Source organism: Panicum virgatum, chromosome 4N, assembly GCF_016808335.1.
Source record: "Panicum virgatum strain AP13 chromosome 4N, P.virgatum_v5, whole genome shotgun sequence".
Lineage (NCBI taxonomy): Eukaryota > Viridiplantae > Streptophyta > Magnoliopsida > Poales > Poaceae > Panicum > Panicum virgatum.
The window spans coordinates 30,109,215-30,134,799 of record NC_053148.1 but is presented as its reverse complement, the minus strand read 5'-3'; the positions used below and the strand labels follow the sequence as shown (position 1 = coordinate 30,134,799).

Below are 25,585 nucleotides of genomic sequence, written 5' to 3'. Positions count from 1 at the left end.
AGCTTACCTTCAAAAAAACTTTTAATCTCGCTGTATATATGGATTGTCTATAACCTAAATACAATACATATATTTTTTGAAAAAAGTATACACTCTGTTAACATCTCGTGAGTTTTTTAAACTCAAAAGGAACCAGATATGTTGTGCTATTTAAACTTTGATTTCTTCACAACAAACTGGTACAATTTTTTTAAATACTCTTACATTATTTCATAATTTTAAAAGTGCATTTGAAGCCACATATTATTTGCAAAGTGTATGCTCTTCTATTCTTTAAACTAGTTAACGAATTTGGACAATCTAAAAATATAAACAGTTAGGTTACACATAGATTATCCAGAAACTCAATCCCTTTGATATACAGAACTAAGGTCTAATCGGCAAGAGAAAAATGGTGTAAATTTACATTGGTTTCAAGTACTCTTTAATATTAGTGGGGGGTTGTTTTAATGGATAACCATTTTGAATTCATCAATTGGCGAAGTTGCAAAACAAGTATGTTAAAGCGAAAATGACCCTTAAAATATGAGGGAAATGGATGGTTTTAATTGTCCGTTGTTGAAATCAGAATATTGGCTTAAATTTTTAATTAAAAACTAGATACATAGAAATGAAATTAATTTATAACCATTTGAAATCTAATTGTCCAAATTGTTCTTTGTTATGGAACCGTGAACATCAGCAAACATGTATCACGAATGTTAGATTGCTAATAACGTTACAAATGGGGTAAAGTACACTGTGGGTCCTCAAAGTTAACGGAGTGTGCAGTCCCAGACCAGGAATCAAGATCCTCGAACTTGTCAGGGAGTGTCATCCGGGTCCCTAAACATAAAAAACATCCATGCAATAATTTCAAATGGTTCAGAACCATGTTTTTAGTTCAAAAACAAATCCAACAAATCAATACCATAAAGAACGAATAGAAACAAATTAGCATGTACCTAGGGAAAGCACCGTGTAGCCCTCATGGCAACCCTAATTGTGAGAACGTGGCCGATCAGTTTCGAGGTGCAGACCCATCAAAAATGACCTTTCTAAAATGTTTCCGCCAATTCCCTTAATCTTTTTTCACCATGCCTCTCTGCTTACCCGCCCGCGGTACCCACCTCATCAGTCACGCCTCCCTTCTCCTTCCCCACCGCACGCCTGCTCCCAATCCCCTCCCCTCCGTAGACCCCATCCATTATGGAGCGTCGCCGTGTTGTCCAGCCATCCCCGTCTCGCCGCGATACCGTCTTGTTGTCCACCGTCGCTAGAGTTCCCGTCCGCACTCGTGAGGAGGCACGGGTCCACGGTGGCCCCTCGGCACTCGCCTACTCCGCCGCAAGCGGCAACCCCTCCTCGTTAGAAATGCTGGGGCGCGAGGTGCGGGAACCTCTCCCATGCATCACCGCGTGCCGTGGCCTCTCAGCACCCCCGCCGCCGCTGCAACCCCTCGGAACCCCCTCCTCCATCGCTAGCTGTGCCCCCCCCCCCTCTTCCACCATGCGATATTGGTTTGTAATCATGCAGTTCAATCATTAGTAAGAAATAGAGTGATGTGCTGGGGGATTTGGCCTTATTGTAGAATTTTCAAGAATAAATGGTAGTATAACATTTCTTACACGGTTCAATTTTGTGTGGTTACCTGCTTTGCTGAAATGGCATGATTCAGATTAAGTTCTGCAAGAAAATTGCCTGAATCCTGATATAGTTAGCTCCTATGTAAATAAAGTTGCTTGGATCCCGGTACATCCACTGTCACTACAACGGAAAACTTATTGGAGGCGGGCAAAATGCATGGCATAACCGAGGCGGGCAGGCAAACCGCCTCGGACGCAAGGTCACAGTTAATCGAGGCATTTACCGATGCGGTCCTCCAACCGCCTTGGTTAATCATTTAACCGAGGCGGTTGACCTAACTTGCCCACCTTCGTTAACGTGGTTTAACCAACGCGGTCACTTGCTATGTGACAGCCTCAGTTAAGGTTTTGCAGAATGAAAAAATAAAGCTTACTTGTCTGGAAACAACTTATGTGGATGGGTACTCGCAATATTTTTTAATCACAAGTGCATTAGTATTAGAAGTAATTGTAATAGTTAAAGTGTGTATAAATATAACATATACAGTCGTTGCTTTGCTAGATACAAATACAAATACGCAAATGACTATGGATATGAATATGAATCAATTAAAACTAAAAAGGAAAAGAAAAGAAACATAGGGAATTAAAAAACAAAAAAACAACTTAGTACTAAACTGCCGCACCAGGAGGCCCTACGTGGCAAGCCAATTAGTACCGGACGCCATTTAGTGCAAGGCATTTTCACCGAGTGCACGTGCACATAGTACGGACAGGCAGTACCGGGCAGGGGCCGTTACTAACCAGGGGTCCCCCAGTACTAATGACCATATCTCTAGCATTGTATATTCCTAATATGTATAATTCTTAATCTCCAACCTGGAAATAATATATGATTCCTCATTTTGTAGTCTTCAATACAATTTATTTTGAACATCATAATAGTGCCTTGCATGTATATGTATCTGAATCATAAATTTCAGAAAATACGGTGGGAGCATGAACATTTGGATGGAATGTTTTTCAATTAGGCCGGAAATTAGTGTAATTAAAACCTAGACTAATTCGTACATATTTATGACAAAGGTTTTGAGAACATAATTCAGCAGGAATCAATGTGCATTTAAACAATATATTCCAATAGCACTGGCATACACGACCGGCACTGGCCTATAAAATGGAGCCATGCACTTCTGCTTGTTACCGATTCCAATCAGCACTCATGGCCAAGCAACGATTCTCCTCCTCATCCTTGTGGCTTCCATTCACCATATTGCTTATGCCGCAGCTTCTACGACTTCAGCAAATTTGACGTCAGATGCAACTACGACAGCCTACGACATTCTAGAGAAGAACAACTTCCCGCGTGGCCTCCTCCCCAAGGGCGTGCAGTCGTACGTCCTCAACCCAGATGGCAAATTGGAGGTGACCCACTCACGCGAGTGCAGGTTCCCTGTTACATCGGTGGCCAGAGATTCAACATGCAGTTCGCCAGCACCTTCGGCGGAGTCATCCATGCTGGGTCCATCACCGAAGTATACGGCGTCGATGTGCAGGTCAAGTACACTTGGCTCGGGTTCAGCCAAGTCGACCGTGCCGGTGACAAGCTCACATTCCATGTTCAACAGTTCACGCAGTCCTTCCCCGTAAGCGGGTTTGCTGAGAGCCCCTCCTGCACCTAAAGCACCACTATAGGAATGTAGGGCCACGGCCACATGTTATGCATGGCATGGCATTTGTGTTGGTTTTTGTTTCACTTTAATTTCTGCATGAGTTAATAATGTAAAGAACACACCTGCTGTATTCAGGGTGAATAATTGACAGAATTAATGAAAAGACAGAACATCTGACGTTCCATGGAAATTTGCATTCAATCAGTCAAGCCGCTGAGTGTGTGAATGTTTTGGTTAATTTTGATGGAGGTATATATTGTTTAGAAAATAGACAAGCCATTCATTGATCAAATGGTGCTTCATTAGGCTTAAAAAATACTGTTAAATATGACCGCAGCCAAACATGGCTGGCCGTACGGCCGCGATGCTTCCTTGTGTGCTCGTGTTTATTTCATGTTAGCTGATAATCTAAAGAACACTTCTGCTTATTCGTGGAGAATAATTTGGATCAAATTGGAGTCAGGGTGTATTACATTCGTTTGATAGAAATGTGACCCCATGGTCAAAAACCATAGATGCTCGATAGAAACTTTAGTACAGCGCGCAGTCAGCAGTCACGAACAGTCATCATTGAATTGAAAATTAAATTATAATAAATGTGTCAAGGCTAAAATATGCTACTGCTAGAATTTTTAGGTTGCTAATAGGTACCGGTTGAGTACGTCCGGGCTCGTCCGATCGGCAATGGACGCGCCAGATTAGACCCAGCGTAACGCTTCGCCGGTCTTTTTGCTAAATAGCCCTTGGGTTTTTCCCGAATTAACCCGCGGTCCACACTGCCGTTCAAAAATTCCAAAGAGGCCCTTTTTCTTCTGTTTAGGACCCTAAGCTTTCTAGGTTTTGAACCCGCCGTCTAGCCCTCTTTTTTTTCAATCTAGTCATCAAATCTAAGGTTTAATTATGATCTAGCCCCTGGTTTCTTGCAAATAAGCCCTTAGAACCTTGTTTTAGCCATATCTTTAACATTTTGACTCATGTATTTAGTTATTAGAGAGACTTTATTAGAGAGACTTGTATTTAGCCATATTGTAGAATTTTCAACCGGTACCAATTAATTTATACCCTTGGCCAAGGGTACCGGGTCAAAAACTCAACCGGTACCTATGTAGGCTAAATAGAGCGATGTGCTGGGGGATTTGGCCTTATTGTAGAATTTTCAAGAATAAATGGTAGTATAACATTTCTTACACGGTTCAATTTTGTGTGGTTACACTACTAGAAAACGGGCCTTGGGCACCGGTTTGGTACCGGTTGGTATTTCCAACCGGTACCAATGACATTTTCTCTTTTTTTCCCAAATCTAGTTTTGTTTGTTATATTTATTTCTGTTTATTCTTTTATAATTGCTAAACGCACTCAAGCTCCACAGTACTATACGTTCATTGGTCGTTCGTGTTCATTTTCAGAGAATATTTGAAACTAACTAAAAGTGAAATGCGAGCATATAATTAAGCTAATTAGATGAACTAATATATTTACAAATTTACAAACATCAAGGCATAATGTTTAAAAATATTTACAAATGTACAAGTCATGTTAGCAGTCCAACTACTAGTCCCCTCAGGAGGTCGATGGAAGTCCTCTATAGATGTGACCGTCGTGGTAGAACTAGCCTCTAGGATCCAAGATCTCGTTCAAAATGAATCCGGCGAGCTGCTCGCACACGGCATTGATCTGATCAGTAGAGTAACATTCATCCCCCATTTGAGACATCTATCATTTAGGAAAAAAGGATTAACATCATGTGCGTTAGTACAATTATGAAAATATACTAGTGAACGGTTTGGACGTACTCTCGTTTTTTTCATTAGTAGCCTTCCTGCATGGAGTCATGATGTGCAAGTAGTCGCATACGTAGTACCCGCACCAATCAGTTCCTTGTTGTTGTCTCGCACACTTAAGGAGAAACGAATAAATTACTCAATTTAGAACAATTTGGGATTATATACTTAACTAGACAAATCTTTATGAATGAACATACCGGATAATCCATGTTAACGTTCAGTTCGGGCCTCCATTGACCACGTCCTTTGTTATTTTTCACAAATTTTTTCCAAACCCTGTGCTCAAAGTTAAGTTTGATATTCAGGAATTGTTATTAACAGAAAAAGGATTTGATTGTGCAAACTGAACTTACCTGTTCAAGGGGTCTATGATATGTTGGATTGCGGACTTTGGATTTCTCATTGACTCAAAGACTATAAGATTGCCGGTCTCTACGGAAAGTATGAGTAAAATCCAATGATAACTGCAGATATAGATAGGATATATACATAAATATATTAGACAACTTAGTATTTATTTAGTAATGTAACAGAGGATTGAGTCGACCAAGGCTTATCCAAAGTTGTATGGTATGAATATATAGGATTTGTAATTTTGCCTAGTCAATGAATCTTACATGTTTTGGCACGTTTCCTTGTAACTTTCGTTGATCAATTTCTGGATCACTAGCAAAGGAGACATGAAGCCGATCTGATGGTGCCATCCATGTTTTCAGCTTCTTTGGGTCTCCTGTCTAAACGATGCAATAGAAATTTTATAATGCACACATATAATTATGTTCTTGTTAACAAAAAGTATTAATGTAGAGGTAAGTGATACTTACAAAACCCAAATGGTGATGATGGAGGCGTCGAGGGCTTGTCGATGGTAAATGTGATATAAATTTTGGAAGTACACCCAGAAGTCGTCCTCCCCGCGGAGGAAATCATGGTCACGATACTTGCCTCCAAACATTTTCCCTTCGTCATTCGCCATTCGCAAGTACCATCTATGCAAATTGAACATCTGCGTGCCTAAACTTTTCTCCTCTTTCTCAGTGACAAAAGGTTTTCTATGCTGGAATGGAGTAATAGCGCGAGCGACAGGGATTTTTGCCTCCACATGCCTCGTTGCCTCCTCTAGCATTAATCCAGTTTCAGAAAGAAATATTGCAGCCTGTAGGTCCACCTGGAGTTGTACGTCCGTCGGGTGTAGGAGTGGCAACCCTGGCACCCGGAGGGGCTCGAGTTCTTTTTGTTGTGTGCCAAGCTGAGGAATGGTCTTGCCACATTTTTTCTTCAGATTTCTCACCTTGTGTGCCTTTGTCAGAGTACGATCATAGTCCGAGGGTAAGCTTTTCGGTTTTGGTAGGTTATCTAGGTTTGCGAGAAGCTTTTTCCCTAGTTCTAGAGGTACCTTTTCCCTCGGCGGGGGGACTTTAGGCTTCAATTGTTCTTTTATATATCGAGCAGTCTCCTCTTCCAACTCCTCAGCGGTTTTCTCGTAGGTTAATTGTCTTTCGACCGTTTTCTGCTTCTTCTTTGAGGGTCTAGCCGCTGGGAGGGATGCTGTCTTTTTCTTTCCCTTTTCTGGTGCAGGAGGAGTTGGAGTACTCGTGGCCCTTTGCGCCGGCAGAGACGGTGGTGAAGGATGTGGTAGTGGGGACGGCGGTGAGGTAGGCCGCGGAGATGGGCGATCGGTCTGCACTTCTGCTTGTTACCGATTCCAATCAGCACTGATGGCCAAGCAACAAATCTCCTCCTCATCCTTGTGGCTTCCATTCACCATATTGCTTATGCCGCAGCCGCTACAACTTCAGCAAATTTGACGGCAGATGCAACTACGACAGCCTACGACATTCTAGAGAAGAACAACTTCCCGCGTGGCCTCCTCCCCAAGGGTGTGCAGTCGTACATCCTCAACCCAGATGGCAAATTGGAGGTGACCCTCTCACGCGAGTGCAGGTTCCCTGATAACCTCGGTGGCCAGAGATTCAACCTGCAGTTCGCCAGCACCTTCGGCGGAGTCATCCATGCTGGGTCCATCACCGAAGTGTACGGCGTCGATGTGCAGGTCAAGTACGCTTGGCTCGGGTTCAGCCAAGTCGACCGTGCCGGTGACCAGCTCACGTTCCATGTTCAACAGTTCACGCAGTCCTTCCCCGTAAGCGGGTTTGCTGAGAGCCCCTCCTGCACCTAAGGCACCACTATAGGAACGTAGGGCCACGGCCACATGTTATGCATGGCATGGCATTTGTGTTGGTTTTTGTTTCACTTTAATTTCTGCATGAGTTAATAATGTAAAGAACACACCTGCTGTATTCAGGGTGAATAATTGACAGAATTAATGAAAAGACAGAACATCTGACGTTCCATGGAAATTTGCATTCAATCAGTCAAGCCGCTGAGTGTGTGAATGTTTTGGTTAATTTTGATGGAGGTATATATTGTTCAGAAAATAGGCAAGCCATTCATTGATCAAATGGTGCTTCATTAGGCTTAAAAAATACTGTTAAATATGACCGCAGCCAAACATGGCTGGCCGTACGGCCGCGATGCTTCCATGTGTGCTTGTGTTTATTTCATGTTATCTGATAATCTAAAGAACACTTCTGCTTATTCGTGGAGAATAATTTGGATCAAATTGGAGTCAGGGTGTATTACATTCGTTTGATAGAAATGTGACCCCATGGTCAAAAACCATAGATCCTCGATAGAAACTTTAGTACAGCGCGCAGTCAGCAGTCACGAAAAGTCGTCTTTGAATTGAAAATTAAATTATAATAAATGTGTCAAGGCTAAAATATGCTACTGCTAGAATTTTTAATCTATTAAATTGGCCAGCTTACCTTCAAAAAAACTTTTAATCTCGCTGTATATATGGATTGTCTATAACCTAAATACAATACATATATTTTTTGAAAAAGTATACACTCTGTTAACATCTCGTGAGTTTTTTAAACTCAAAAGGAACCAGATATGTTGTGCTATTTAAACTTTGATTTCTTCACAACAAACTGGTACAATTTTTTTAAATACTCTTACATTATTTCATAATTTTAAAAGTGCATTTGAAGCCACATATTATTTGCAAAGTGTATGCTCTTTTATTCTTTAAACTAGTTAACGAATTTGGACAATCTAAAAATATAAACAGTTAGGTTACACATAGATTATCCAGAAACTCAATCCCTTTGATATACAGAACTAAGGTCTAATCGGCAAGAGAAAAATGGCGTAAATTTACATTGGTTTCAAGTACTATTTAATATTAGTGGGGGGGTTGTTTTAATGGATAACAATTTTGAATTCATCAGTTGGCAAAGTTGCAAAACAAGTATGTTAAAGCGAAAATGACCCTTAAAATATGAGGGAAATGGATGGTTTTAATTGTCCGTGGTTGAAATCAGAATATTGGCTTAAATTTTTAATTAAAAACTAGATACATAGAAATGAAATTAATTTATAACCATTTGAAATCTAATTGTCCAAATTGTTCTTTGTTATGGAACCGTGACCATCAGCAAACATGTATCACGAATGTTAGATTGCTAATAACGTTACAAATGGAGTAAAGTACACTGTGGGTCCTCAAAGTTAACGGAGTGTGCAGTCCCAGACCAGGAATCAAGATCCTCGAACTTGTCAGGGAGTGTCATCCGGGTCCCTAAACATAAAAAACATCCATGCAATAATTTCAAATGGTTCTGAACCATGTTTTTAGTTCAAAAACAAATCCAACAAATCAATACCATAAAGAACAAATAGAAACAAATTAGCATGTACCTAGGGAAAGCACCGTGTAGCCCTCATGGCAACCCTAATTGTGGGAACGTGGCCGATCAGTTTCGAGGTGCAGACCCATCAAAAATGACCTTTCTAAAATGTTTCCGCCAATTCCCTTAATCTTTTTTCACCATGCCTCTCCACTTACCCGCCCGCGGTACCCACCTCATCAGTCACGCCTCCTTCTCCTTCCCGACCGCACGCCTACTCCCAATCCCCTCCCCTCCGTAGACCCCATCCATTATGGTGCGTCGCCGTGTTGTCCAGCCATCCCCGTCTCGCCGCGATACCATCTTGTTGTCCGCCGTCGCTAGAGTTCCCGTCCGCACTCGTGAGGAGGCGCGGGTCCACGGTGGCCCCTCGGCACTCGCCTACTCCGCCGCAAGCGGCAACCCCTCCTCCTTAGAAATGCTGGGGCGCGAGCTGCGGGAGCCTCTCCCATGCATCACCGCGTGCCGTGGCCTCTCAGCACCCCGCCACCGCTGCAACCCCTCTGAACCCCCTCCTCCATCGCTAGCTGTGGCCCCCCCTCTTCCACCATGCGATATTGGTTTGTAATCATGCAGTTCATTCATTAGTAAGAAATAGAGCGATGTGCTGGGGGATTTAGCCTTATTGTAGAATTTTCAAGAATAAATGGTAGTATAACATTTCTTACACGGTTCAATTTTGTGGGGTTACCTACTTTGCTGAAATGGCAGGATTCAGATTAAGTTCTGCAGGAAAATTGCCTGAATCCTGATATAGTTAGCTCCTATGTAAATAAAGTTGCTTGGATCCTGGTACATCCACTGTCACTACTACGGAAAATTATTGGAGGCGGGCAAAATGCATGGCATAACCGAGGCGGGCAGGCAAACTGCCTCGGACGCAAGGTCACAGTTAATCGAGGCATTTACCGATGCGGTCCTCCAACCGCCTTGGTTAATCATTTAACCGAGGCGGCTGACCTAACTTGCCCACCTTCGTTAACGTTGTTTAACCGACACAGGTCACTTGCTATGTGACAGCCTCAGTTAAGGTTTTGCAGAATGAAAAAATAAAGCTTACTTGTCTGGAAACAACTTATGTGGATGGGTACTCGCAATATTTTTTAATCACAAGTGCATTAGTATTAGAAGTAATTGTAATAGTTAAAGTGTGTATAAATATAACATATACAGTCGTTGCTTTGCTAGATACAAATACAAATACGCAAATGACTACGAATATGAATAAGAATCAACTAAAACTAAAAAGGAAAAGAAAAGAAACATAGGGAATTAAAAATATAAAAAACAACTTAGTACTAAACTGCCGCACCAGGAGGCCCTACGTGGCAAGCCATTTAGTACCGGACGCCATTTAGTGCAAGGCATTTTCACCGAGTGCACGTGCACGTAGTATGGACCAGGCAGTACTGGGCAGGGGCCGTTACTAACTAGGGTCCCCCAGTACTAATGACCATATCTCTAGCATTGTACATTCCTAATATGTATAATTCTTAATCTCCAACCTGGAAATAATATATGATTCCTCATTTTGTAGTCTTCAATACAATTTATTTCGAACGTCATAATAGTGCCATGCATGTATATGTATCCGAATCATAAAATTTCAGAAAATACGGTGGGAGCATGAACATTTGGATGGAACATTTTTTAATTAGGCAGGAAATTAATGTAATTAAAACCTAGATTAATTCGCACATATTTATGACAAAGGTTTTGAGAACATAATTCAGCAGAATCAATGCGCATTTAAACAATATATTCCAATAGCACTGCCATACACGGCCGGCACTGGCCTATAAAATGGAGCCATGCATCGTTTGTGTCCTATCCCATCCGATCAAGCTCGATCATTTGATATATATATACTCCTGCTTGTTACCGATTCCAATCAGCACTCATGGCCAAGCAACAAATTCTCCTCCTCATCCTTGTGGCTTCCATTCACCATATTGCTTATGCCGCAGCCGCTACAACTTCAGCAAATTTGATGGCAGATGCAACTACGACAGCCTACGACATTCTAGAGAAGAACAACTTCCCGCGTGGCCTCCTCCCCAAGGGTGTGCGGTCGTACATCCTCAACCCAGATGGCAAATTGGAGGTGACCCTCTCACGCGAGTGCAGGTTCCCTGTTAACCTCGGTGGCCAGAGATTCAACCTGCAGTTCGCCAGCACCTTCGGCGGAGTCATCCATGCTGGGTCCATCACCGAAGTGTACGGCGTCGATGTGCAGGTCAAGTATGCTTGGCTCGGGTTCAGCCAAGTCGACCGTGCCGGTGACCAGCTCACGTTCCATGTTCAACAGTTCACGCAGTCCTTCCCCGTAAGCGGGTTTGCTGAGAGCCCCTCCTGCACCTAAGGCACCACTATAGGAACGTAGGGCCACGGCCACATGTTATGCATGGCATGGCATTTGTGTTGGTTTTTGTTTCACTTTAATTTCTGCATGAGTTAATAATGTAAAGAACACACCTGCTGTATTCAGGGTGAATAATTGACAGAATTAATGAAAAGACAGAACATCTGACGTTCCATGGAAATTTGCATTCAATCAGTCAAGCCGCTGAGTGTGTGAATGTTTTCGTTAATTTTGATGGAGGTATATATTGTTTAGAAAATAGACAAGCCATTCATAGATCAAATGGTGCTTCATTAGGCTTAAAAAAATACTGTTAAATATGACCGCAGCCAAACATGGCTGGCCGTACGGCTACGATGCTTCCATGTGTGCTTGTGTTTATTTCATGTTATCTGATAATCTAAAGAACACTTCTGCTTATTCGTGGAGAATAATTTGGATCAAATTGGAGTCAGGGTGTATTACATTCGTTTGATAGAAATGTGACCCCATGGTCAAAAACCATAGATGCTCGATAGAAACTTTAGTACAGCGCGCAGTCAGCAGTCACGAACAGTCGTCATTGAATTGAAAATTAAATTATAATAAATGTGTCAAGGCTAAAATATGCTACTGCTAGAATTTTTAATCTATTAAATTGGCCAGCTTACCTTCAAAAAAACTTTTAATCTCGCTGTATATATGGATTGTCTATAACCTAAATACAATACATATATTTTTTGAAAAAAGTATACACTCTGTTAACATCTCGTGAGTTTTTTAAACTCAAAAGGAACCAGATATGTTGTGCTATTTAAACTTTGATTTCTTCACAACAAACTGGTACAATTTTTTTAAATACTCTTACATTATTTCATAATTTTAAAAGTGCATTTGAAGCCACATATTATTTGCAAAGTGTATGCTCTTCTATTCTTTAAACTAGTTAACGAATTTGGACAATCTAAAAATATAAACAGTTAGGTTACACATAGATTATCCAGAAACTCAATCCCTTTGATATACAGAACTAAGGTCTAATCGGCAAGAGAAAAATGGTGTAAATTTACATTGGTTTCAAGTACTCTTTAATATTAGTGGGGGGGTTGTTTTAATGGATAACCATTTTGAATTCATGAATTGGCGAAGTTGCAAAACAAGTATGTTAAAGCGAAAATGACCCTTAAAATATGAGGGAAATGGATGGTTTTAATTGTCCGTTGTTGAAATCAGAATATTGGCTTAAATTTTTAATTAAAAACTAGATACATAGAAATGAAATTAATTTATAACCATTTGAAATCTAATTGTCCAAATTGTTCTTTGTTATGGAACCGTGAACATCAGCAAACATGTATCACGAATGTTAGATTGCTAATAACGTTACAAATGGGGTAAAGTACACTGTGGGTCCTCAAAGTTAACGGAGTGTGCAGTCCCAGACCAGGAATCAAGATCCTCGAACTTGTCAGGGAGTGTCATCCGGGTCCCTAAACATAAAAAACATCCATGCAATAATTTCAAATGGTTCAGAACCATGTTTTTAGTTCAAAAACAAATCCAACAAATCAATACCATAAAGAACGAATAGAAACAAATTAGCATGTACCTAGGGAAAGCACCGTGTAGCCCTCATGGCAACCCTAATTGTGAGAACGTGGCCGATCAGTTTCGAGGTGCAGACCCATCAAAAATGACCTTTCTAAAATGTTTCCGCCAATTCCCTTAATCTTTTTTCACCATGCCTCTCTGCTTACCCGCCCGCGGTACCCACCTCATCAGTCACGCCTCCCTTTTCCTTCCCCACCGCACGCCTGCTCCCAATCCCCTCCCCTCCGTAGACCCCATCCATTATGGAGCGTCGCCGTGTTGTCCAGCCATCCCCGTCTCGCCGCGATACCGTCTTGTTGTCCACCATCGCTAGAGTTCCCGTCCGCACTCGTGAGGAGGCACGGGTCCACGGTGGCCCCTCGGCACTCGCCTACTCCGCCGCAAGCGGCAACCCCTCCTCGTTAGAAATGCTGGGGCGCGAGGTGCGGGAACCTCTCCCATGCATCACCGCGTGCCGTGGCCTCTCAGCACCCCCGCCGCCACTGCAACCCCTCGGAACCCCCTCCTCCATCGCTAGCTGTGCCCCCCCCCCTCTTCCACCATGCGATATTGGTTTGTAATCATGCAGTTCAATCATTAGTAAGAAATAGAGCGATGTGCTGGGGGATTTGGCCTTATTGTAGAATTTTCAAGAATAAATGGTAGTATAACATTTCTTACACGGTTCAATTTTGTGTGGTTACCTGCTTTGCTGAAATGGCATGATTCAGATTAAGTTCTGCAAGAAAATTGCCTGAATCCTGATATAGTTAGCTCCTATGTAAATAAAGTTGCTTGGATCCCGGTACATCCACTGTCACTACAACGGAAAACTTATTGGAGGCGGGCAAAATGCATGGCATAACCGAGGCGGGCAGGCAAACCGCCTCGGACGCAAGGTCACAGTTAATCGAGGCATTTACCGATGCGGTCCTCCAACCGCCTTGGTTAATCATTTAACCGAGGCGGTTGACCTAACTTGCCCACCTTCGTTAACGTGGTTTAACCAACGCGGTCACTTGCTATGTGACAGCCTCAGTTAAGGTTTTGCAGAATGAAAAAATAAAGCTTACTTGTCTGGAAACAACTTATGTGGATGGGTACTCGCAATATTTTTTAATCACAAGTGCATTAGTATTAGAAGTAATTGTAATAGTTAAAGTGTGTATAAATATAACATATACAGTCGTTGCTTTACTAGATACAAATACAAATACGCAAATGACTACGAATATGAATAAGAATCAACTAAAACTAAAAAGGAAAAGAAAAGAAACATAGGGAATTAAAAATATAAAAAACAACTTAGTACTAAACTGCCGCACCAGGAGGCCCTACGTGGCAAGCCATTTAGTACCGGACGCCATTTAGTGCAAGGCATTTTCACCGAGTGCACGTGCACGTAGTATGGACCAGGCAGTACTGGGCAGGGGCCGTTACTAACTAGGGTCCCCCAGTACTAATGACCATATCTCTAGCATTGTACATTCCTAATATGTATAATTCTTAATCTCCAACCTGGAAATAATATATGATTCCTCATTTTGTAGTCTTCAATACAATTTATTTCGAACGTCATAATAGTGCCATGCATGTATATGTATCCGAATCATAAAATTTCAGAAAATACGGTGGGAGCATGAACATTTGGATGGAACGTTTTTTAATTAGGCAGGAAATTAATGTAATTAAAACCTAGATTAATTCGCACATATTTATGACAAAGGTTTTGAGAACATAATTCAGCAGAATCAATGCGCATTTAAACAATATATTCCAATAGCACTGCCATACACGGCCGGCACTGGCCTATAAAATGGAGCCATGCATCGTTTGTGTCCTATCCCATCCGATCAAGCTCGATCATTTGATATATATATACTCCTGCTTGTTACCGATTCCAATCAGCACTCATGGCCAAGCAACAAATTCTCCTCCTCATCCTTGTGGCTTCCATTCACCATATTGCTTATGCCGCAGCCGCTACAACTTCAGCAAATTTGATGGCAGATGCAACTACGACAGCCTACGACATTCTAGAGAAGAACAACTTCCCGCGTGGCCTCCTCCCCAAGGGTGTGCGGTCGTACATCCTCAACCCAGATGGCAAATTGGAGGTGACCCTCTCACGCGAGTGCAGGTTCCCTGTTAACCTCGGTGGCCAGAGATTCAACCTGCAGTTCGCCAGCACCTTCGGCGGAGTCATCCATGCTGGGTCCATCACCGAAGTGTACGGCGTCGATGTGCAGGTCAAGTATGCTTGGCTCGGGTTCAGCCAAGTCGACCGTGCCGGTGACCAGCTCACGTTCCATGTTCAACAGTTCACGCAGTCCTTCCCCGTAAGCGGGTTTGCTGAGAGCCCCTCCTGCACCTAAGGCACCACTATAGGAACGTAGGGCCACGGCCACATGTTATGCATGGCATGGCATTTGTGTTGGTTTTTGTTTCACTTTAATTTCTGCATGAGTTAATAATGTAAAGAACACACCTGCTGTATTCAGGGTGAATAATTGACAGAATTAATGAAAAGACAGAACATCTGACGTTCCATGGAAATTTGCATTCAATCAGTCAAGCCGCTGAGTGTGTGAATGTTTTCGTTAATTTTGATGGAGGTATATATTGTTTAGAAAATAGACAAGCCATTCATAGATCAAATGGTGCTTCATTAGGCTTAAAAAAATACTGTTAAATATGACCGCAGCCAAACATGGCTGGCCGTACGGCTGCGATGCTTCCATGTGTGCTTGTGTTTATTTCATGTTATCTGATAATCTAAAGAACACTTCTGCTTATTCGTGGAGAATAATTTGGATCAAATTGGAGTCAGGGTGTATTACATTCGTTTGATAGAAATGTGACCCCATGGTCAAAAACCATAGATGCTCGATAGAAACTTTAGTACAGCGCGCAGTCAGCAGTCACGAACAGTCGTCATTGAATTGAAAATTAAATTATAATAAATGTGTCAAGGCTAAAATATGCTACTGCTAGAATTTTTAATCTATTAAATTGGCCAGCTTACCTTCAAAAAAACTTTTAATCTCGCTGTATATATGGATTGTCTATAACCTAAATACAATACATATATTTTTTGAAAAAAGTATACACTCTGTTAACATCTCGTGAGTTTTTTAAACTCAAAAGGAACCAGATATGTTGTGCTATTTAAACTTTGATTTCTTCACAACAAACTGGTACAATTTTTTTAAATACTCTTACATTATTTCATAATTTTAAAAGTGCATTTGAAGCCACATATTATTTGCAAAGTGTATGCTCTTCTATTCTTTAAACTAGTTAACGAATTTGGACAATCTAAAAATATAAACAGTTAGGTTACACATAGATTATCCAGAAACTCAATCCCTTTGATATACAGAACTAAGGTCTAATCGGCAAGAGAAAAATGGTGTAAATTTACATTGGTTTCAAGTACTCTTTAATATTAGTGGGGGGGCTGTTTTAATGGATAACCATTTTGAATTCATCAATTGGCGAAGTTGCAAAACAAGTATGTTAAAGCGAAAATGACCCTTAAAATATGAGGGAAATGGATGGTTTTAATTGTCCGTTGTTGAAATCAGAATATTGGCTTAAATTTTTAATTAAAAACTAGATACATAGAAATGAAATTAATTTATAACCTATTTGAAATCTAATTGTCCAAATTGTTCTTTGTTATGGAACCGTGAACATCAGCAAACATGTATCACGAATGTTAGATTGCTAATAACGTTACAAATGGGGTAAAGTACACTGTGGGTCCTCAAAGTTAACGGAGTGTGCAGTCCCAGACCAGGAATCAAGATCCTCGAACTTGTCAGGGAGTGTCATCCGGGTCCCTAAACATAAAAAACATCCATGCAATAATTTCAAATGGTTCAGAACCATGTTTTTAGTTCAAAAACAAATCCAACAAATCAATACCATAAAGAACGAATAGAAACAAATTAGCATGTACCTAGGGAAAGCACCGTGTAGCCCTCATGGCAACCCTAATTGTGAGAACGTGGCCGATCAGTTTCGAGGTGCAGACCCATCAAAAATGACCTTTCTAAAATGTTTCCGCCAATTCCCTTAATCTTTTTTCACCATGCCTCTCTGCTTACCCGCCCGCGGTACCCACCTCATCAGTCACGCCTCCCTTCTCCTTCCCCACCGCACGCCTGCTCCCAATCCCCTCCCCTCCGTAGACCCCATCCATTATGGAGCGTCGCCGTGTTGTCCAGCCATCCCCGTCTCGCCGCGATACCGTCTTGTTGTCCACCGTCGCTAGAGTTCCCGTCCGCACTCGTGAGGAGGCACGGGTCCACGGTGGCCCCTCGGCACTCGCCTACTCCGCCGCAAGCGGCAACCCCTCCTCGTTAGAAATGCTGGGGCGCGAGGTGCGGGAACCTCTCCCATGCATCACCGCGTGCCGTGGCCTCTCAGCACCCCCGCCGCCGCTGCAACCCCTCGGAACCCCCTCCTCCATCGCTAGCTGTGCCCCCCCCCCCCTCTTCCACCATGCGATATTGGTTTGTAATCATGCAGTTCAATCATTAGTAAGAAATAGAGCGATGTGCTGGGGGATTTGGCCTTATTGTAGAATTTTCAAGAATAAATGGTAGTATAACATTTCTTACACGGTTCAATTTTGTGTGGTTACCTGCTTTGCTGAAATGGCATGATTCAGATTAAGTTCTGCAAGAAAATTGCCTGAATCCTGATATAGTTAGCTCCTATGTAAATAAAGTTGCTTGGATCCCGGTACATCCACTGTCACTACAACGGAAAACTTATTGGAGGCGGGCAAAATGCATGGCATAACCGAGGCGGGCATGCAAACCGCCTCGGACGCAAGGTCACAGTTAATCGAGGCATTTACCGATGCGGTCCTCCAACCGCCTTGGTTAATCATTTAACCGAGGCGGTTGACCTAACTTGCCCACCTTCGTTAACGTGGTTTAACCAACGCGGTCACTTGCTATGTGACAGCCTCAGTTAAGGTTTTGCAGAATGAAAAAATAAAGCTTACTTGTCTGGAAACAACTTATGTGGATGGGTACTCGCAATATTTTTTAATCACAAGTGCATTAGTATTAGAAGTAATTGTAATAGTTAAAGTGTGTATAAATATAACATATACAGTCGTTGCTTTGCTAGATACAAATACAAATACGCAAATGACTACGAATATGAATAAGAATCAACTAAAACTAAAAAGGAAAAGAAAAGAAACATAGGGAATTAAAAATATAAAAAACAACTTAGTACTAAACTGCCGCACCAGGAGGCCCTACGTGGCAAGCCATTTAGTACCGGACGCCATTTAGTGCAAGGCATTTTCACCGAGTGCACATGCACGTAGTATGGACCAGGCAGTACTGGGCAGGGGCCGTTACTAACTAGGGTCCCCCAGTACTAATGACCATATCTCTAGCATTGTACATTCCTAATATGTATAATTCTTAATCTCCAACCTGGAAATAATATATGATTCCTCATTTTGTAGTCTTCAATACAATTTATTTCGAACGTCATAATAGTGGCATGCATGTATATGTATCCGAATCATAAAATTTCAGAAAATACGGTGGGAGCATGAACATTTGGATGGAACGTTTTTTAATTAGGCAGGAAATTAATGTAATTAAAACCTAGATTAATTCGCACATATTTATGACAAAGGTTTTGAGAACATAATTCAGCAGAATCAATGCGCATTTAAACAATATATTCCAATAGCACTGCCATACACGGCCGGCACTGGCCTATAAAATGGAGCCATGCATCGTTTGTGTCCTATCCCATCCGATCAAGCTCGATCATTTGATATATATATACTCCTGCTTGTTACCGATTCCAATCAGCACTCATGGCCAAGCAACAAATTCTCCTCCTCATCCTTGTGGCTTCCATTCACCATATTGCTTATGCCGCAGCCGCTACAACTTCAGCAAATTTGATGGCAGATGCAACTACGACAGCCTACGACATTCTAGAGAAGAACAACTTCCCGCGTGGCCTCCTCCCCAAGGGTGTGCGGTCGTACATCCTCAACCCAGATGGCAAATTGGAGGTGACCCTCTCACGCGAGTGCAGGTTCCCTGTTAACCTCGGTGGCCAGAGATTCAACCTGCAGTTCGCCAGCACCTTCGGCGGAGTCATCCATGCTGGGTCCATCACCGAAGTGTACGGCGTCGATGTGCAGGTCAAGTATGCTTGGCTCGGGTTCAGCCAAGTCGACCGTGCCGGTGACCAGCTCACGTTCCATGTTCAACAGTTCACGCAGTCCTTCCCCGTAAGCGGGTTTGCTGAGAGCCCCTCCTGCACCTAAGGCACCACTATAGGAACGTAGGGCCACGGCCACATGTTATGCATGGCATGGCATTTGTGTTGGTTTTTGTTTCACTTTAATTTCTGCATGAGTTAATAATGTAAAGAACACACCTGCTGTATTCAGGGTGAATAATTGACAGAATTAATGAAAAGACAGAACATCTGACGTTCCATGGAAATTTGCATTCAATCAGTCAAGCCGCTGAGTGTGTGAATGTTTTCGTTAATTTTGATGGAGGTATATATTGTTTAGAAAATAGACAAGCCATTCATAGATCAAATGGTGCTTCATTAGGCTTAAAAAAATACTGTTAAATATGACCGCAGCCAAACATGGCTGGCCGTACGGCTGCGATGCTTCCATGTGTGCTTGTGTTTATTTCATGTTATCTGATAATCTAAAGAACACTTCTGCTTATTCGTGGAGAATAATTTGGATCAAATTGGAGTCAGGGTGTATTACATTCGTTTGATAGAAATGTGACCCCATGGTCAAAAACCATAGATGCTCGATAGAAACTTTAGTACAGCGCGCAGTCAGCAGTCACGAACAGTCGTCATTGAATTGAAAATTAAATTATAATAAATGTGTCAAGGCTAAAATATGCTACTGCTAGAATTTTTAATCTATTAAATTGGCCAGCTTACCTTCAAAAAAACTTTTAATCTCGCTGTATATATGGATTGTCTATAACCTAAATACAATACATATATTTTTTGAAAAAAGTATACACTCTGTTAACATCTCGTGAGTTTTTTAAACTCAAAAGGAACCAGATATGTTGTGCTATTTAAACTTTGATTTCTTCACAACAAACTGGTACAATTTTTTTAAATACTCTTACATTATTTCATAATTTTAAAAGTGCATTTGAAGCCACATATTATTTGCAAAGTGTATGCTCTTCTATTCTTTAAACTAGTTAACGAATTTGGACAATCTAAAAATATAAACAGTTAGGTTACACATAGATTATCCAGAAACTCAATCCCTTTGATATACAGAACTAAGGTCTAATCGGCAAGAGAAAAATGGTGTAAATTTACATTGGTTTCAAGTACTCTTTAATATTAGTGGGGGGTTGTTTTAATGGATAACCATTTTGAATTCATCAATTGGCGAAGTTGCAAAACAAGTATGTTAAAGCGAAAATGACCCTTAAAATATGAGGGAAATGGATGGTTTTAATTGTCCGTTGTTGAAATCAGAATATTGGCTTAAATTTTTAATTAAAAACTAGATACATAGAAATGAAATTAATTTATAACCATTTGAAATCTAATTGTCCAAATTGTTCTTTGTTATGGAACCGTGAACATCAGCAAACATGTATCACGAATGTTAGATTGCTAATAACGTTACAAATGGGGTAAAGTACACTGTGGGTCCTCAAAGTTAACGGAGTGTGCAGTCCCAGACCAGGAATCAAGATCCTCGAACTTGTCAGGGAGTGTCATCCGGGTCCCTAAACATAAAAAACATCCATGCAATAATTTCAAATGGTTCAGAACCATGTTTTTAGTTCAAAAACAAATCCAACAAATCAATACCATAAAGAACGAATAGAAACAAATTAGCATGTACCTAGGGAAAGCACCGTGTAGCCCTCATGGCAACCCTAATTGTGAGAACGTGGCCGATCAGTTTCGAGGTGCAGACCCATCAAAAATGACCTTTCTAAAATGTTTCCGCCAATTCCCTTAATCTTTTTTCACCATGCCTCTCTGCTTACCCGCCCGCGGTACCCACCTCATCAGTCACGCCTCCCTTCTCCTTCCCCACCGCACGCCTGCTCCCAATCCCCTCCCCTCCGTAGACCCCATCCATTATGGAGCGTCGCCGTGTTGTCCAGCCATCCCCGTCTCGCCTGCGATACCGTCTTGTTGTCCACCGTCGCTAGAGTTCCCGTCCGCACTCGTGAGGAGGCACGGGTCCACGGTGGCCCCTCGGCACTCGCCTACTCCGCCGCAAGCGGCAACCCCTCCTCGTTAGAAATGCTGGGGCGCGAGGTGCGGGAACCTCTCCCATGCATCACCGCGTGCCGTGGCCTCTCAGCACCCCCGCCGCCGCTGCAACCCCTCGGAACCCCCTCCTCCATCGCTAGCTGTGCCCCCCCCCCCTCTTCCACCATGCGATATTGGTTTGTAATCATGCAGTTCAATCATTAGTAAGAAATAGAGTGATGTGCTGGGGGATTTGGCCTTATTGTAGAATTTTCAAGAATAAATGGTAGTATAACATTTCTTACACGGTTCAATTTTGTGTGGTTACCTGCTTTGCTGAAATGGCATGATTCAGATTAAGTTCTGCAAGAAAATTGCCTGAATCCTGATATAGTTAGCTCCTATGTAAATAAAGTTGCTTGGATCCCGGTACATCCACTGTCACTACAACGGAAAACTTATTGGAGGCGGGCAAAATGCATGGCATAACCGAGGCGGGCAGGCAAACCGCCTCGGACGCAAGGTCATAGTTAATCGAGGCATTTACCGATGCGGTCCTCCAACCGCCTTGGTTAATCATTTAACCGAGGCGGTTGACCTAACTTGCCCACCTTCGTTAACGTGGTTTAACCAACGCGGTCACTTGCTATGTGACAGCCTCAGTTAAGGTTTTGCAGAATGAAAAAATAAAGCTTACTTGTCTGGAAACAACTTATGTGGATGGGTACTCGCAATATTTTTTAATCACAAGTGCATTAGTATTAGAAGTAATTGTAATAGTTAAAGTGTGTATAAATATAACATATACAGTCGTTGCTTTGCTAGATACAAATACAAATACGCAAATGACTATGGATATGAATATGAATCAATTAAAACTAAAAAGGAAAAGAAAAGAAACATAGGGAATTAAAAAACAAAAAAACAACTTAGTACTAAACTGCCGCACCAGGAGGCCCTACGTGGCAAGCCAATTAGTACCGGACGCCATTTAGTGCAAGGCATTTTCACCGAGTGCACGTGCACATAGTACGGACAGGCAGTACCGGGCAGGGGCCGTTACTAACCAGGGGTCCCCCAGTACTAATGACCATATCTCTAGCATTGTATATTCCTAATATGTATAATTCTTAATCTCCAACCTGGAAATAATATATGATTCCTCATTTTGTAGTCTTCAATACAATTTATTTTGAACATCATAATAGTGCCTTGCATGTATATGTATCTGAATCATAAATTTCAGAAAATACGGTGGGAGCATGAACATTTGGATGGAATGTTTTTCAATTAGGCCGGAATCAATGTGCATTTAAACAATATATTCCAATAGCACTGGCATACACGACCGGCACTGGCCTATAAAATGGAGCCATGCACTTCTGCTTGTTACCGATTCCAATCAGCACTCATGGCCAAGCAACGATTCTCCTCCTCATCCTTGTGGCTTCCATTCACCATATTGCTTATGCCGCAGCTTCTACGACTTCAGCAAATTTGACGTCAGATGCAACTACGACAGCCTACGACATTCTAGAGAAGAACAACTTCCCGCGTGGCCTCCTCCCCAAGGGCGTGCAGTCGTACGTCCTCAACCCAGATGGCAAATTGGAGGTGACCCACTCACGCGAGTGCAGGTTCCCTGTTACATCGGTGGCCAGAGATTCAACATGCAGTTCGCCAGCACCTTCGGCGGAGTCATCCATGCTGGGTCCATCACCGAAGTATACGGCGTCGATGTGCAGGTCAAGTACACTTGGCTCGGGTTCAGCCAAGTCGACCGTGCCGGTGACAAGCTCACATTCCATGTTCAACAGTTCACGCAGTCCTTCCCCGTAAGCGGGTTTGCTGAGAGCCCCTCCTGCACCTAAAGCACCACTATAGGAATGTAGGGCCACGGCCACATGTTATGCATGGCATGGCATTTGTGTTGGTTTTTGTTTCACTTTAATTTCTGCATGAGTTAATAATGTAAAGAACACACCTGCTGTATTCAGGGTGAATAATTGACAGAATTAATGAAAAGACAGAACATCTGACGTTCCATGGAAATTTGCATTCAATCAGTCAAGCCGCTGAGTGTGTGAATGTTTTGGTTAATTTTGATGGAGGTATATATTGTTTAGAAAATAGACAAGCCATTCATTGATCAAATGGTGCTTCATTAGGCTTAAAAAATACTGTTAAATATGACCGCAGCCAAACATGGCTGGCCGTACGGCCGCGATGCTTCCTTGTGTGCTCGTGTTTATTTCATGTTAGCTGATAATCTAAAGAACACTTCTGCTTATTCGTGGAGAATAATTTGGATCAAATTGGAGTCAGGGTGTATTACATTCGTTTGATAGAAATGTGACCCCATGGTCAAAAACCATAGATGCTCGATAGAAACTTTAGTACAGCGCGCAGTCAGCAGTCACGAACAGTCGTCATTGAATTGAAAATTAAATTATAATAAATGTGTCAAGGCTAAAATATGCTACTGCTAGAATTTTTAGGTTGCTAATAGGTACCGGTTGAGTACGTCCGGGCTCGTCCGATCGGCAATGGACGCGCCAGATTAGACCCAGCGTAACGCTTCGCCGGTCTTTTTGCTAAATAGCCCTTGGGTTTTTCCCGAATTAACCCGCGGTCCACACTGCCGTTCAAAAATTCCAAAGAGGCCCTTTTTCTTCTGTTTAGGACCCTAAGCTTTCTAGGTTTTGAACCCGCCGTCTAGCCCTCTTTTTTTTCAATCTAGTCATCAAATCTAAGGTTTAATTATGATCTAGCCCCTGGTTTCTTGCAAATAAGCCCTTAGAACCTTGTTTTAGCCATATCTTTAACATTTTGACTCATGTATTTAGTTATTAGAGAGACTTTATTAGAGAGACTTGTATTTAGCCATATTGTAGAATTTTCAACCGGTACCAATTAATTTATACCCTTGGCCAAGGGTACCGGGTCAAAAACTCAACCGGTACCTATGTAGGCTAAATAGAGCGATGTGCTGGGGGATTTGGCCTTATTGTAGAATTTTCAAGAATAAATGGTAGTATAACATTTCTTACACGGTTCAATTTTGTGTGGTTACACTACTAGAAAACGGGCCTTGGGCACCGGTTTGGTACCGGTTGGTATTTCCAACCGGTACCAATGACATTTTCCCTTTTTTTCCCAAATCTAGTTTTGTTTGTTATATTTATTTCTATTTATTCTTTTATAATTGCTAAATGCACTCAAGCTCCACAGTACTATACGTTCATTGGTCGTTCGTGTTCATTTTCAGAGAATATTTGAAACTAACTAAAAGTGAAATGCGAGCATATAATTAAGCTAATTAGATGAACTAATATATTTACAAATTTACAAACATCAAGGCATAATGTTTAAAAATATTTACAAATGTACAAGTCATGTTAGCAGTCCAACTACTAGTCCCCTCAGGAGGTCGATGGAAGTCCTCTATAGATGTGACCGTCGTGGTAGAACTAGCCTCTAGGATCCAAGATCTCGTTCAAAATGAATCCGGCGAGCTGCTCGCACACGGCATTGATCTGATCAGTAGAGTAACATTCATCCCCCATTTGAGACATCTATCATTTAGGAAAAAAGGATTAACATCATGTGCGTTAGTACAATTATGAAAATATACTAGTGAACGGTTTGGACGTACTCTCGTTTTTTTCATTAGTAGCCTTCCTGCATGGAGTCATGATGTGCAAGTAGTCGCATACGTAGTACCCGCACCAATCAGTTCCTTGTTGTTGTCTCGCACACTTAAGGAGAAACGAATAAATTACTCAATTTAGAACAATTTGGGATTATATACTTAACTAGACAAATCTTTATGAATGAACATACCGGATAATCCATGTTAACGTTCAGTTCGGGCCTCCATTGACCACGTCCTTTGTTATTTTTCACAAATTTTTTCCAAACCCTGTGCTCAAAGTTAAGTTTGATATTCAGGAATTGTTATTAACAGAAAAAGGATTTGATTGTGCAAACTGAACTTACCTGTTCAAGGGGTCTATGATATGTTCGATTGCGGACTTTGGATTTCTCATTGACTCAAAGACTATAAGATTGCCGGTCTCTACGGAAAGTATGAGTAAAATCCAATGATAACTGCAGATATAGATAGGATATATACATAAATATATTAGACAACTTAGTATTTATTTAGTAATGTAACAGAGGATTGAGTCGACCAAGGCTTATCCAAAGTTGTATGGTATGAATATATAGGATTTGTAATTTTGCCTAGTCAATGAATCTTACATGTTTTGGCACGTTTCCTTGTAACTTTCGTTGATCAATTTCTGGATCACTAGCAAAGGAGACATGAAGCCGATCTGATGGTGCCATCCATGTTTTCAGCTTCTTTGGGTCTCCTGTCTAAACGATGCAATAGAAATTTTATAATGCACACATATAATTATGTTCTTGTTAACAAAAAGTATTAATGTAGAGGTAAGTGATACTTACAAAACCCAAATGGTGATGATGGAGGCGTCGAGGGCTTGTCGATGGTAAATGTGATATAAATTTTGGAAGTACACCCAGAAGTCGTCCTCCCCGCGGAGGAAATCATGGTCACGATACTTGCCTCCAAACATTTTCCCTT

At 41.7% G+C, this 25,585-nt stretch overlaps 4 protein-coding genes across 4 annotated transcripts; all 4 read left to right on the top strand.

The window, feature by feature from the left end:
* Positions 1–10,677: 10,677 nt before the first annotated feature.
* Positions 10,678–11,139, top strand: LOC120669286. The gene has a single exon (XM_039949062.1). The coding sequence runs from the start codon at positions 10,678–10,680 to the stop codon at positions 11,137–11,139; it is 462 nt and encodes a 153-aa protein (XP_039804996.1).
* A 3,482-nt stretch (positions 11,140–14,621) lies between these two features.
* On the top strand, positions 14,622–15,083 carry LOC120669285. The gene has a single exon (XM_039949061.1). It carries the CDS (start codon positions 14,622–14,624, stop codon positions 15,081–15,083), a length of 462 nt encoding a protein of 153 aa, XP_039804995.1.
* Positions 15,084–18,568: 3,485 nt separating this feature from the next.
* LOC120669284 lies at positions 18,569–19,030 on the top strand. The gene has a single exon (XM_039949060.1). It carries the CDS (start codon positions 18,569–18,571, stop codon positions 19,028–19,030), a length of 462 nt encoding a protein of 153 aa, XP_039804994.1.
* Positions 19,031–22,350: 3,320 nt separating this feature from the next.
* LOC120669283 lies at positions 22,351–22,847 on the top strand. Its single transcript, XM_039949059.1, has 2 exons — positions 22,351–22,590; positions 22,653–22,847. The coding sequence occupies exons 1-2, from the start codon at positions 22,351–22,353 to the stop codon at positions 22,845–22,847; spliced, it is 435 nt and encodes a 144-aa protein (XP_039804993.1).
* The last annotated feature ends 2,738 nt before the right edge of the window (positions 22,848–25,585 follow it).